At 45.6% G+C, this 13732-nt stretch overlaps 1 protein-coding gene across 2 annotated transcripts; it reads left to right on the forward strand.

Moving 5' to 3' along the window:
• The first annotated feature begins 5924 nt into the window (after window positions 1–5924).
• On the forward strand, window positions 5925–10145 carry LOC125523658 (GDP-mannose transporter GONST1). Of its 2 annotated transcripts, none has more exons than XM_048688710.2 (10): window positions 5925–6123; window positions 6871–6946; window positions 7097–7322; window positions 7434–7573; window positions 8135–8264; window positions 8458–8556; window positions 8727–8881; window positions 9266–9382; window positions 9448–9545; window positions 9648–10145. In XM_048688710.2, exons 2-10 carry the CDS (start codon window positions 6891–6893, stop codon window positions 9704–9706), a joined length of 1080 nt encoding a protein of 359 aa, XP_048544667.1. In that variant the 5' UTR covers window positions 5925–6123; window positions 6871–6890; the 3' UTR covers window positions 9707–10145. The 2 variants fall into 2 exon arrangements, with proteins under 2 accessions (XP_048544667.1, XP_087392268.1); XM_087536142.1 differs by having other exon boundaries at window positions 6871–6942.
• Window positions 10146–13732: the final 3587 nt, after the last annotated feature.

Consider the following 13732-nt stretch of genomic DNA (forward strand, 5'->3'; position numbering starts at 1 on the left):
AGCAAAGCAACCTCGCAAGCCCCATAAGGCTGCGGAGGAGAGACATTTGGCGCCGTTAGAACTCATACATTCTGATCTTTGTGAGACGAATGGTGTATTGACTAAAGGTGGAAAAAGATACTTCATGACACTGATAGATGATTCTACTAGATATTGATGTGTATATCTTTCAAACACTAAAGATGAGGCTAAAATCTATAAGGTGGAAGTTGAGAATCAACTTGAAAAGAAAATAAAACGAGTTCGGTCAGATCATGGTGGAGAGTATTTCTCTAATGAGTTTGATTATTTCTGTGCGGAACACGGAATTATTCATGAGAGGACGCCTCCCTATTCACCTCAGTCAAATCGGGTTGCCGAGCGGAAAAACCGTACTCTAACTGATTTGGTTAACGCCATGTTAGATACATCGGGTTTATCCAAGGCATGGTGGGGGGAGGCTATATTGACGGCATGTCATGTCCTGAATAAAGTTCCGACAAAGGATAATGAGATCACTCCCTATGAGAAATGGGCGAAGAGAAGGACAACACTTTCGTACTTGCGTACTTGGGGCTATTTGGCGAAAGTCAATGTGCTGATCCCCAAAAAGCGTAAGCTTGGACCCAAGACTGTGGACTGCGTTAATTTGGGCTACGCTAAGAACAGCGTTGGCTATAGATTTCTAGTAGTGAAGTCTGAGGTACCTGACCAGAAGATTGGTACAATTATGGAGTCTAAGGATGCTACATTCTTTGAGGATATTTTTCCTATGAGAGATATGCAAAGCACTTCTAGACATGAATCTGAGGAGACTCCTAAGCCTGCCATTCCTATGGATTATTATGAACAAACACATGATGAAAATCCTGAGGAGGATGACGAGGAAACCCTTGGTAGGGGCAAGAGACAAATGACTGTAAAGACCTTTGGTGATGATTTCAGCATGTACCTCGTGGATAATACTCCCACTTCTATTTCGGAAGCATATGCCTCTCCAGAAGCTGAGTACTGGAAGGATGCGGTTCGTAGCGAGATGGATTCCATCATGGCTAACGGGACATGGGAGATCACTGAGCGTCCCTATGGTTGCAAACCATTAGGATGTAAGTGGGTGTTCAAAAAGAAGCTTAGGCCCGATGGTACGATTGAAAAATACAAGGCTAGGCTTGTGGCCAAGGGCTATGACCAGAAAGAAGAGGAATATTTTTTCGACACTTATTCACCTGTGGCTAGACTGACCACCATTCGAGTATTACTCTCATTGGCGGCCTCGCATGGTCTTCTCGTCCACCAGATGGATGTTAAGACAGCTTTTCTAAATGGGGAGCTAAACGAGAAAATCTACATGCAACAGCCAGATGGCTTTGTGATAGATGGTCAGGAAAGAAAGGTGTGTAGGTTGCTGAAATCTTTATATGGCCTGAAGCAAGCACCTAAGCAATGGCATGGTAAGTTTAATACAACTCTGACATCTGTTGGTTTCGTTGTTAATGAGGCTGACAAATGTGTATACTATCGCCATGGTTGGGGCGAAGGAGTTATATTGTGCTTGTATGTTGATGACATACTGATATTCGGAACCAAGCTCAAAGTCATTGAGGAGGTCAAGTCGTTTCTGTCTCAGAACTTTGAGATGAAAGATCTTGGTGTGGCTGATGTTATCTTGAACTTCAAGCTAGTGAGAGATAATGAGGGTGGGATTACACTTCTGCAATCCCACTATGTTGAGAAGGTGTTGAGTCGTTTTGGATATTCGGATTGCACACCATCTCAAACACCATATGATCCTAGCGTGTTGATTCGAAAGTCCAAAGGCACGGCTATAGATCAATTGAGATACTCTCAAATCATTGGTTCACTGATGTACCTAGCGAGCGCAACGAGGCCTGACATCGCGTTTGCTGTGAGCAAACTGAGCCGGTTTGTTTCCAAACCGGGTGGTGTACATTGGCATGTTGTTGAAAGAGTTATGCACTATCTGAAGGGTACTATGAACTATGGACTTCACTATATCGGATACCCGTCGGTACTTGAAGGGTATAGTGACGCGAATTGGATCTCTGATGCTGATGAGATGAAGGCCACAACTGGGTATATGTTTACTCTTGGAGGTGGCACTATTTCCTGGAAGTCTTGCAAGCAAACGATCTTAACGAGATTGACAATGGAAGCAGAATTAACAACATAGACACATCTGATGTCGAAACAGGATGGCTTCGAGATCTTTTGATGGAATTGCCAGTGGTTGATAAACCGGTTCCGGCTATCCTTATGAACTATGACAATCAGACTGTCATCACTAAGGTGAAGAGTTCAAAGGACAACATGAATTCCAACAAACACATAAGAATGAGATTAAAAGCTGTTAGAAAATTAAGAAACTCCGGAGTGATAGCGTTGGAATATGTCCAAACGGCTAAGAATCTGGCAGATCCCTTTACAAAAGAGCTATCCTGTGTGGTGATAGATAATGCATCGAGGGAGATGTGTATGAGACCCACATGAGTTGCCATGGTAGTAACCCAACCTATGTTATCGGAGATCCCGTGAAGTAGGACCTGGGAAAACAAGCTAGTGGTTAACTGAGGAGAGTATTTTAGCTAACCCACTCCGTTGGAGATGCACAACTCTCGGTAACTGTATGGCAGGTTGACTTTTGTCTTAATGTGTTCCAAGGCTTGTAAAAGCAAGATGTTATCCTACAGAGCAATCTTTGGAGGAACACACCTATATGAGCCTGACTACTGGTCATAGTCTATGAGATTAGGGTGATCTCTAGTAAGTTCATGAATAGGCCAGGAGTGACCAATATGCTCCACCTGAGGGGTCAGCCTTCGACAGCCTAGTACTGGTAAGACACTTGGTGAAACTTCTTCACGCCAAATTGACAATTCAAGGCCTAGTCCATTGTTCAGTTGTGGAGGAGTGTAGATATTCGTTCTAGGTGGCTGTTCAATCTTAACGGGTCTCCACTGAAAATACTGGTATATCAAAACATAGTTTGGAACAAAGAACAACACTATGGGCCTTTGGGATCTGGTGGGGGATTGCTGAATATTAGTTGGGTTACAGGCCCATTTAACATTTTCAGAAAATCCCTAAGGGCCCATGCTGTAAATTGAGTGGTGGAAAGTTTAGTCCCACATGACTAGTTGAGAGAGGTGTACACCAACTTATAAGGTGAGCTCTTCTCCCACTAGTATGAGTTGGTGTGGAGGAAGTAGAGGTGTTCCACACGCGCGCTCCTCCTCCGCCGCCGCCCGCCTCGGCACGACGCGCGCGCGCGCCGCGGGTTGCGGGAATGAGCCGAGCCGATGCAATGTTTTGCCGGTCAAAATTGGAGAGTCCATTACAGACACAAAATGAATGTGAGACGTCATATTCATTGCGGAAATTAAAATGTCCATAATAAATATGTTTTATTGTGGAGATGGAAATGTCTATGATTAAACATGTTTTATTGCTGGACCGTTCTCCTACCCGACTGGCTATATATATGAGGCATCGCAGCTCAGCTCCAGGCGCTTCACACCTCCACTGCTCCCTGGTCGTTCCTTTCACTGCTGCTGCCCTCGGTGATCCCATCCCGTCTACCGCGTACACGGCTGACGGGAGAGCAGGCGTCCGAAACCCCGCTTCTCCAGATCCTGTACGGGAGAGAGGTGATTAGGTTTTTGGGGAGCGTCTCCTACGCAACTGCTCGCCTTGGTTCAACTACTTCATCTACGTCGACTACTTCTGCGTCACCTTCGTCTTCACCATGAGCACTGAATCTGATCATGCGGCTGGCGAGAAGGCTGTTGCGGACAAGAGGATCGCAGACGAGGCCGACGCCTCCGCTGCTGCTACGGCCGACTGGCCTACTGGAGGGTATAACACATTTACACCGCTCATGTTTACTTTCATGTGTGCAATACTAGTGGTTTGCATAGATGTTTCTACTATCTACCTAGTACGTGCGTACATCATCAAAATTCAGTATGTCATTAGCACTGCCTATGTCATGTTCATGTTTTATTATTGGATTAAATTAATCGAACAATTGCTTAATTTCTCAACAGATAAAATTATGTGAGGGACCGCCCACCATTCATAGATGATCGTATCCTACAATGCAAATACTGACTTAGCCATCACGTGATATAGTTGTAAAGCTTAACTCTGTTCCGTGCCCGTACTTAACGAGAACGTACTTAGATGTCAGCAATCTCATCTAAAACATCACATATTTCACTTAGTTTATTTCCATTGTTTAGTTTAGCATTTATTTTTCTTTTGTTCTGGTACTTAGTTCTCCCTTTTATTGTTCCTCGGCAACCTACTTGCGTGAACTATTTCCAAACTTCGGTTTGGATGTGAGCGGGGTTGTGTTAAGTGACAACCCAGCTACGGGGATTGTGGTGCTATCCTATTCGTTCGCAGTGGGATCGACAAACCTTACTTATCGTGAAATTACTACATAGCCATGTGCACTTGCAGGTCATCAGCGGTGCTGCTCTGAGCAACAACCAACATCATGTTTTTTTCTACGTGCTTGAACCGACATCTCATCCTATTATAATCAGTGTCGCGTTTTGCTACATCACACCAAATGTCCAGAGGTGTGTGCTGGAACGGCGAGCAAATTTGTTGAAACCGGCGGCCAAATTTGTTGGATTCGGCTACAAAATTTGTTGCGCACCCGACGTCACCCCGTGAATCCCTCCAGTCCTACAACCTACTTCCTGAATTGCTGGAACCGGCGAACGGCGATGCTGGAACCAGAGGATGAGAATGCTACAAAGAACGACATCCATGCATCCCCTTCGGCGACGTTTTGCTGCAACCCGGCGATATCGACGTCGTCAGTGTTGCATCGGTGTTGCTACAACTATCTACAACTGTGCACACGGGAGTTGCAACCATCGGCGCCTTCATCGATGAATGCTACAACCATGTCATGCACAAGGTACAACCATGCGCGCGCAAAGCTACAACTGTTGGTGTTTGCTAGAATCTTGTACTCCGAAGCTGCAACCACTTGATGGCGACGGGTGACGCTGGGGACCGCTGCCGACCGATGGGCCACAATTTTTGCTGGAACCGCGGGGTTTCTTTCCTTGACGATGACCACGACGAGCTGCTTCTCTATTTTTTGCTGCAACTTGCCCCTATGCTACGAGCTGCGAGCCAACCGGCGACAGGAGAAGGCAGGTTGCCGGTGGGCACTAGGCCGAGGACAAGCGCGGGCGGCGTGAGTGGAAGGCGAGCACGGCAACGAGGGGAGGTACGCGAGACGGCAAGATGCGGGGGAGCTACGCGAGCGCGAGATGCATGAGGAGGACGAAGATCTCTGGATGAACCGTTCTTTTGCTAAATCCAATGGCTATTGGCATCCAGCGGCTAACACGCTACCGACGCAAATTTGAGCCGGCGTTTAAACTGGCCTATGAACAACACAGTTATAAAAAACTTTCTTCTAGCCGGCCCTCCTCAACACCCATATTTTCCGTCGCCACTGCTCCTCAGCCGACCAAAAATGAACTTTGTCAATCTTTAACAGATGTGGCCTCATAAAATTATTTTTCTGCCTTGTTCCTTTTTTTTGAGATTATTTTTCTGCCTTGTTCCTGGCTCTCTGCAATGAACGGACGGTCACGTCCACACGAAACACGCCACTTCATTTTGCTCAATTCATAAAAACTTTGCACGCCCAAAATAAAAGGGAGAAACAAATACTACCAGACTCAACATCCGCAGCACAGCGCAACAACTGCCGCGAGCTCGGTTGCCTTCCTTCCCAGTCACTGAAACATGGACCAGTGAGCAAGCGGGACCCGGCACTCAGCGACGAGACGGCCGATGCCGCAGCGCGCCGAAGATTATAAGCAGCAGCCGCAGGGGCGCAAAGCCAAGCTGGTTCAGCTGTATCAACTCGGTCGGGGCCCACCGGTCAGCCTGCGAACGTTCCTTCTTCCGCCGGATATTTTAAAAGCCAAGCAGCCCCCCTTCCGTTACTTTCCGAGTCGCCGCCGCTTCCAGCTCCTCCGCCGCGCTATACCGCCGAGCACCTCACCGGCGCGGTCCCGCCACCGTCTCCGTGGGCCACGAGGGAGCCGCTCGGTTTCCCCGGGGACCTTGCTCCGTCGCCATGGCTTCCAGGTGAGCTCCCGGTCGACCTCTCTCGTTCTCCCAACCTCCACGTACGGCCATCTCCCGCGCCAGTTGCCTCGCCCGGTGGCTCACCTGAGCTCCGATGATCCATTAGGATACGGCGGTTAAGATTTCACGCCGGTTTAGTTGTGCCTTGCTTCCGATTAGGAGCCGTAGTGCTTAGGTTGGGCTGCTCAAAGGTTCGCTTGGTTTCCTGAACTTGCGATTCGATACCTGAAGCGCCAAATTGTTAATCGGATTCTTCCTTGTACATTTCTGACGATTAGCTCGACTTCAGGTTACTTCTGAAGCGTGCAGGCATGCGAAACCTCATTTCAGTTCGTCGCAGTTTGGCTTTTAGCCCCTCCAAGCTCCAAATAAATAGGAATTACTTGCAGAGCGTACTAGGTTGACGACTTATGTACTGCTCAGTGCAGTCCTGTCGAATTATGTTAAATACTAGTACCATTGGCTGGATAGTTTTGCAGCAGGTGCAGTACTAGTCCTGAAGCTAACTATAACTGGACAACCCCACTGAAATTGATCAATTTAGCCTAGCATGGTGACTCTTTAGGAGAATGCAAATGCTTATAGTTATCCTCTAGTATGATGCGTTTTGAAGTGCCATTGGTTTAATACACATGCTTGGTCCATGGGTTCAGATTTTAATTTAAGATGCTTCACAAGATATAAGCCAGCGAAAATTGATTTAATAATTGGATTACTGTTGATTGGAAGAGTTCCATTATCTTGCAGAAACCCTCCGTTAGTCATTCATGTTGATCCCGACGGCCCTCCTGGGAGAAAAGCACCAGACATTGGCAACAGGCATGTAAGCTTCCCTTGATCAGTAGTGTCTTAAAAAAACAAAATAATCTGAAAACATCTTTTGAACCTTATTCTCGTCAACGGAAATATCTTGGAAGCAATCATCATGCAAGCTAACACAACCCGTTGTATTTCTGGCTCATATATTCTCCAGATCTATGATGGGAACTTCCTGTGTTGATGACACAGACCTGGAAGATGTTAAGGCCTCAAAAGATAGAGATATGCCTTCACACTTACTCAGGTTCCCAAACATTCAGAATCAGTCTCTTCTGTCTGGTTTTGCTTACTGCATAGCATCCTGCAGCATGATTTTAGTTAATAAGTTTGTGCTGTCTGGCTATGGTTTCAACGCTGGAATATTCCTCATGATTTACCAGGTAATTTTGTATTACTGACTGTATACATCTCATGCAATTGTGTTTTCCTTCTGCGTTGTTTCTATGATGGTTGGGTGACATTGATAGTGTCTTCATCACGTTTTACTGCAGAACATTGTATCAGTGACCATAGTTTCTGCACTGTCCCTCTCTGGTGTTATCCCAACTGAACCATTAACATGGAAGTTAATCAAAGTTTGGTTGCCTGTGAACATCATATTTGTCGGAATGCTAATCACAAGCATGTTTAGGTATGGGTCAGATCTTCATATTATTTTGAGCTGAGCACTATTTTCTGTGCAGTATAGTTAGTCTGTACTTGTATCCAATTTGGTACCAGAATATGGAACAGTTTACTGAATTTAAGCACTTAATTATTTTTATTGTTAAATATTCCTTCATTTGATAAAATATGAAAACCACACTTTATTTCTTCGCTTCACTCTCACATGTCAGAACTATGTCTAAGGAACATCCCCCTTAATCAGTTTTGATGCTTAAGTTTTGACAGCTCATAAAGTTCACTTAGGGAGAAAAAGTTTTTTCTGCTGACGTTTGGTGGGTATTAAAATTTGTGATGAATATTTGTTGCAGCTCGTCTGATCTTGCTGTATTCATGGTCAATTAGTTCGATATGATAATGATAAACCTGAGTCAGTTTCTAGGCTTTCAGAACATTTTGAGTTGAGTTTTTCAAAATGAGCTGTGAAGAAATTGCTCTTCAACTTGTAATAACGATGCATCAGACTGAAGTTAGTAGTCTTTCTTAAAATATATTTCCTGCACCTTTTAATATTTTCTGTATCTTCCAGTTTGAAGTACATCAATGTTGCGATGTTGACTATCTTGAAGAATGTCGCAAATGTTCTTACTGCTTCTGGGGAAACCTACTTCTTTAAGAAGCAGCACGATAGACAAGTTTGGATTTCTCTTATGTTGATGGTATGTCAATATTAGAAGTTACGCATGTTTAAGTAGGACTAGAATGCCTGATGGGCTTATTTTCTTCTTCAGTTGCTGAATAATTGCACGTAGTTGATTTGTTACCTTACATCTAATCATCATAGGTGTTCTTACTACGGTGACTCGAAATAACAGTGTACCGAAGACTTGACTCACCCTTATGTTTCTGTAGATAATCTCAGCAATTGCAGGAGGAATAACGGATCTCTCATTTCATGCAGTCGGCTATACATGGCAGATCTTAAATTGTTTTCTGACAGCATCGTATTCGGTATTCTTCTTGATGCCACTGAATCTCCTGAAAACTGAAAACTGTTTCTCCTCTCAAATGTTTTAGATTCTTATCTCCAGTCCCATAGATTGACACTAGTTTATGGGACAAATATCTTCAGTTCTGAGGTCCCTCTATACAAATTTGAACAAATGAACTGTTTTTTCCAGCTTACACTGCGGCATGTAATGGACAGTGCGAAGCAGGCCACCAAGTCTGGGAATTTGAATGAGCTTTCGATGGTTTTGCTGAACAACATTCTTTCACTACCATTGGGAATTATCCTCGTGCTTGGTTTTAATGAAGTGGAGTACCTGTTGGAAACGTAAGCCCGTGATTTGAACTTCATTCACTCACTTGTTCTAGCACAAACCTAATGAAAGTAGATATAAATTGTGTTACCTCCATCTGTGTAACAAGAGAACATCCGTCCTGAAAAATTTCCTTTCATGTCCTACCAAGATGCAATTAATCTTTTTTTTTTTTGCAAAAGAGGATGCAACTAATCCTTCTATTTTTATTTTATTTTTGCAAAAGAGGATGCTACTAATCCTTCTATTTTATTTTATTTTTTGCAAAAGAGGATGCAACTAATCCTTTTTTGTTTGCAAAAGGGGATGCAACTAATCCAATCACATCTGCTAGCGATCTTTTTTACTATGATTGCAAATATTATACTCTTCAGTCTTATGAAAAAGTGAATTTACAGGCCTCTTCTGAGGATGCCTATGTTTTGGCTAGTCATCACTGCAAGTGGAGTTTTGGGGCTTGCTATCAGCTTTACTTCGATGTGGTTTCTTCGTCAGACAAGCGCAACAACTTATAGGTACCAAATGATGGATGCACTTCGCTCTCGGTGAGGTTCTAACGCTGATATTGCTCCTGTTACAGCCTTGTGGGGTCTCTCAACAAGATCCCACTCTCTATCGCCGGGATCCTGCTCTTCAAAGTCCGCACAAGCATGGAGAACTCCATAAGTATACTGCTTGGTATGTTTTGCCTATGCTGATACCAAACATATATTACCTATGGGCTGACACATACCACACTTCATCACTAACAGAAAGAATAATGTACCGTTGATCTTGTAGGTCTATTAGCAGGGGTGTTTTTCGCCAGGGCGAAATTGCGCAACAACTCCCAGTCCTAAGCTGCCGGCCAAGCTGTACATATAGGTGCTAGAAGAGTGCAGTATTCTGCTGATCACCAAAAGCAAGATGCTCCCTCAAATTACACTCTGGGAAAATTTGTGCAGGTGCGAGGTTCTTTCCCAGTTGGCAAAGGAAGGAGACAGCATCATGTTGGTTAGCCTGGGGCTAATGTTTTCTTTTTCTTTTCTTCTGGGCGACGACCTGAACCCTGTTGTTGCTGCTCGAGTGTTGGTGGTATACGTCTTAGTTGTTGCATGTATGATAGTCATACAGATAGGTACTGCTCAAATCCCTGGTGGTGGTGGGTGGGTTGATGCACTGCAATGTGTGTATGTCTATATGAGAAGTGCACCAGCTTTGAGTACTGCAATCTGCAGTGGCAAAGCCCTTTGATCCTCTGCATCATAGAAAACCTTAACCAACGCATGTTTGGTTGCACTATGATGGACAAAACATAGCACTCTATGGATTTTTTTTCCTAGGGAGATAACTTATGTTACTCGAAAAAAAAACTTATGTTTTTTTAGTCCGTCGACTAAACATGGCCACAAATTGGGGTCTACGTCGGCGGCATGATATGAAAACACTAGTGTTCACCTGACGGTGAAGCTGCGAGCGTCAATCGCAGATGTTTTTTTAGTCCCTCGACTAAACACGGCCACAAATTGGGGTCTACGTCGGCGGCCGCGGCCTAGAACGGAAACACTAGTGTTCACCAGACCTACATTTTGAGGCGACTACATTTTTGCAACATAACCTCCGTTCCAAATATTTTTACAACATCACTGTTAGAAGGGAGAGAGATTTGGTGAAATAGTTGTTGTATTGCTTGAGCCTCAAGGGCATATATATAGAAGTACAATGATCTACTTGGAGTACAAGACAAGCCAAAACAAATCCTAGTCTATCTCGTCTTTCCTAATAATCAATATACTCAACATCCTTCATAGTCACAACGGTAGCGACGCGGACGATGAGACTGGAGAAGAATCCGAAGGCAAGCCGACAGACCCCCCCCCCCCCCAGTCGTAACGATCGATGCATCGCGGAGTCGTGGCTGAAGTGGCAACGACGAGGTTGCTCAAGCAAGGCGGTAGCCCTTTGTGTCATTGTCGAGGTAGCCGAGAGCGTAGGGTGGTGTAGCCATGGTCGAGGTAGCCGTGCGAAGAATGTCGTGGTCGATGTCGAGTCGGGGTAGCCGGTGTCGAGGAAGTCGATGTGGAGCCGCGGGCGCAAAGAGACGCCGAGTTAGCATGGGCGTAGTGGTGTCGAAGTTGAAGGAAATATGCCCTAGAGGCAATAATAGAGTTGTTATTTATATTTTCTTATATCATGATAAATGTTTATTATTCATGCTAGAATTGTATTAACCGGAAATTTAGTACATGTGTGAATACATAGACAAACAGAGTGTCACTAGTATGCCTCTACTTGACTAGCTCGTTGATCAAAGATGGTTAAGTTTCCTAGCCATGGACAAAGAGTTGTCATTTGATAAACGGGATCACATCATTAGAGAATGATGTGATTGACTTGACCCATCCATTAGCTTAGCATGATGATCGTTTAGTTTGTTGATATTGCTTTTTCCATAACTTATACATGTTCCTATGACTATGACATTATGCAACTCCCGAATACCGAAGGAACACTTAGTGTGCTATCAAACGTCACAACGTAACTGGGTGACTATAAAGATACTCTGCAGGTGTCTCCGATGGTGTTTGTTGAGTTGGCATAGATCGAGATTAGGATTTGTCACTCCGTGTATCGAAGAGGTATATTTGGGCCCTCTCAGTAATGCACATCACTATAAGCCTTGCAAGCAATGTAACTAATGAGTTAGTTACGGGATGTAGCATTACGGAACGAGTAAAGAGACTTTCCGGTAATGAGATTGAACTAGGTATTGAGATACCGACGATCGAATCTCGGGCAAGTAACATACCGATGACAAAGGGAACAATGTATGTTGTTATGCGGTTTGACTGATAAAGATCTTCGTACAATATATAGGAACCAATATGAGCATCCAGGTTCCACTATTGGTTATTGACCAGAGATGAGTCTCGGTCATGTCTACATAGTTCTTGAACCCGTAGGGTCCGCACGCTTAACATTCGATGACGATCGATATTATGAGTTTATGTGTTTTGATGTGCCGAAGGTAGTTCGGAGTCCTGGATGTGATCACGGACATGACGAGGAGTCTCGAAATGGTCGAGACATAAAGATTGATATATTAAACGGCTATATTCGGACACCGGAAGTGTTCGGGGTGGTTTCGGATAAAACCGGAGTGCCGGAGGGTTACCGGAACCCCTCCCCCCGGGGAACTAATGGGCCTAGATGGACCTTAGTGGCGAGAGAGAGGGGCGGCCAGGGCAGGCCGCGCGCCCCTCCCCCTTGAGTCCGAATTGAACTAGGAGGGGGGCGGCGCCCCCCTTTTCCTTCCCCTCCCCCATTCCTTCATTCCCCCTCCTAGTAGGACTAGAAAAGGATGAATCCTACTCCTATTAGGAGGAGGATTCCTCCCCTCCTTGGGCGCCCCAAGGGCCGGCCAGCCTCCCCCTTGCTCCTTTAGAGCATCTCCAGTCGTTGCCCCCCCAGGAGGCTTAAAAATCATCCCCTGGGGGCGAGCCGGCGATACAATCGGCGCTGGGGGCGGTTGGGCATCCAGCCGTCGCCCCTAGGCGCCGATATTGGCCCAGTTTTCGGCCCACTTTCGGCGAATAAAGGGCCCATATGGGCGAGAATAGGCCTATATTCGGCGTGGTTCGTCGTGACTCGGCGTTCAATTACCAACATAAATATATTTTTTTCACATAGTTCATCAAATAGTTCAACAAAATAGTGCAACAACAAATAGTTCAATACAAATTATATAGTTCAACAAATAAAAACTCATATTTCATCACACGTCACGCTCGACGTCGCCCTTGAGCCTCCATAGGTGCTCCACCAGATCCTGCTGAAGTTGATGATGCACCTGTGGGTCTCGGATCTCTTGACGCATATTGAGGTAGTCAGTCCAGGTTGCCGGTAGCTGGTGATCAACTTCGGCTAGAGGACCCTGCATGTAGTATGGTTCAGTGTCAAACAGTGGCTCTTCTTGCTCGCTCTCGATGATCATGTTGTGCAAGATGACACAGCAAGTCATGATCTCCCACATTTGATCTTTCGACCAGGTCTGAGCAGGGTACCGGACAATAACAAATCGAGATTGGAGCACACCAAATGCTCGCTCGACATCCTTCCGGCAAGCCTCCTGCACCTTGGCAAAGTGAGACTTCTTGCCTCCTGGCACAGCGTTTGAGATAGTCTTCACAAATGTAAACCATCTCGGATAGTTGCCATCATCTAGGAGTACCCCTTGTTGTAGTGCCGCCCATTGACCTCGAAGTTCACCGGAGGAGAATGACCTTCAACAAGCTTGGCAAAGACAGGGGAGCACTGCAGCACGTTGATGTCATTGTGAGTTCCTGGCATACTAAAGGAGTGCCAATTCCAGAGGTCCTGTGTGGCCACCGCCTCAAGTACCACACTTCAACCGCCTTTGGCGCCTTTGTACATCCCCTGCCAAGAAAATGGGTAGTTCTTCCATTTCCAATGCATGCAGTCGATGCTTCCAAGCATCCCAGGAAATCCTCATCGTTGTCATGCACTTCTAGATCAAGGTGAATCCAAGTTTGCCGGTGCAATATCCATCTTGCACTTGAAGTAGTTGTCAAACTCCCGGATGGAATTCACAATCCTGAGGAAGAGCTTTCGGCTCATTCGATAACGGCGCATAAATGTTTTGTCGCCGTGAAGTGGAGCATCGGCGAAGTAGTCGGAGTAGAGCATACAGTAGCCTTCGAGACGATGCCGGTTCTTTGCTTTCACCCGCCCCGGCACCGAGCCACCTCGCCGCGGATTTTCATTGCTCGCCAGCAGCTGGGCGAGGGCGGCGAGCACCATGAGATGCTCTTCTTCCTGGACGTCGGCCTCGAATTCCTCCTCCAGCAGCGCGGCGAGGGCTTCCT

The sequence above is a fragment of the Triticum urartu genome, chromosome 7A, assembly GCF_056163025.1.
Source record: "Triticum urartu cultivar PI428250 chromosome 7A, HENAU_Tu73, whole genome shotgun sequence".
Lineage (NCBI taxonomy): Eukaryota > Viridiplantae > Streptophyta > Magnoliopsida > Poales > Poaceae > Triticum > Triticum urartu.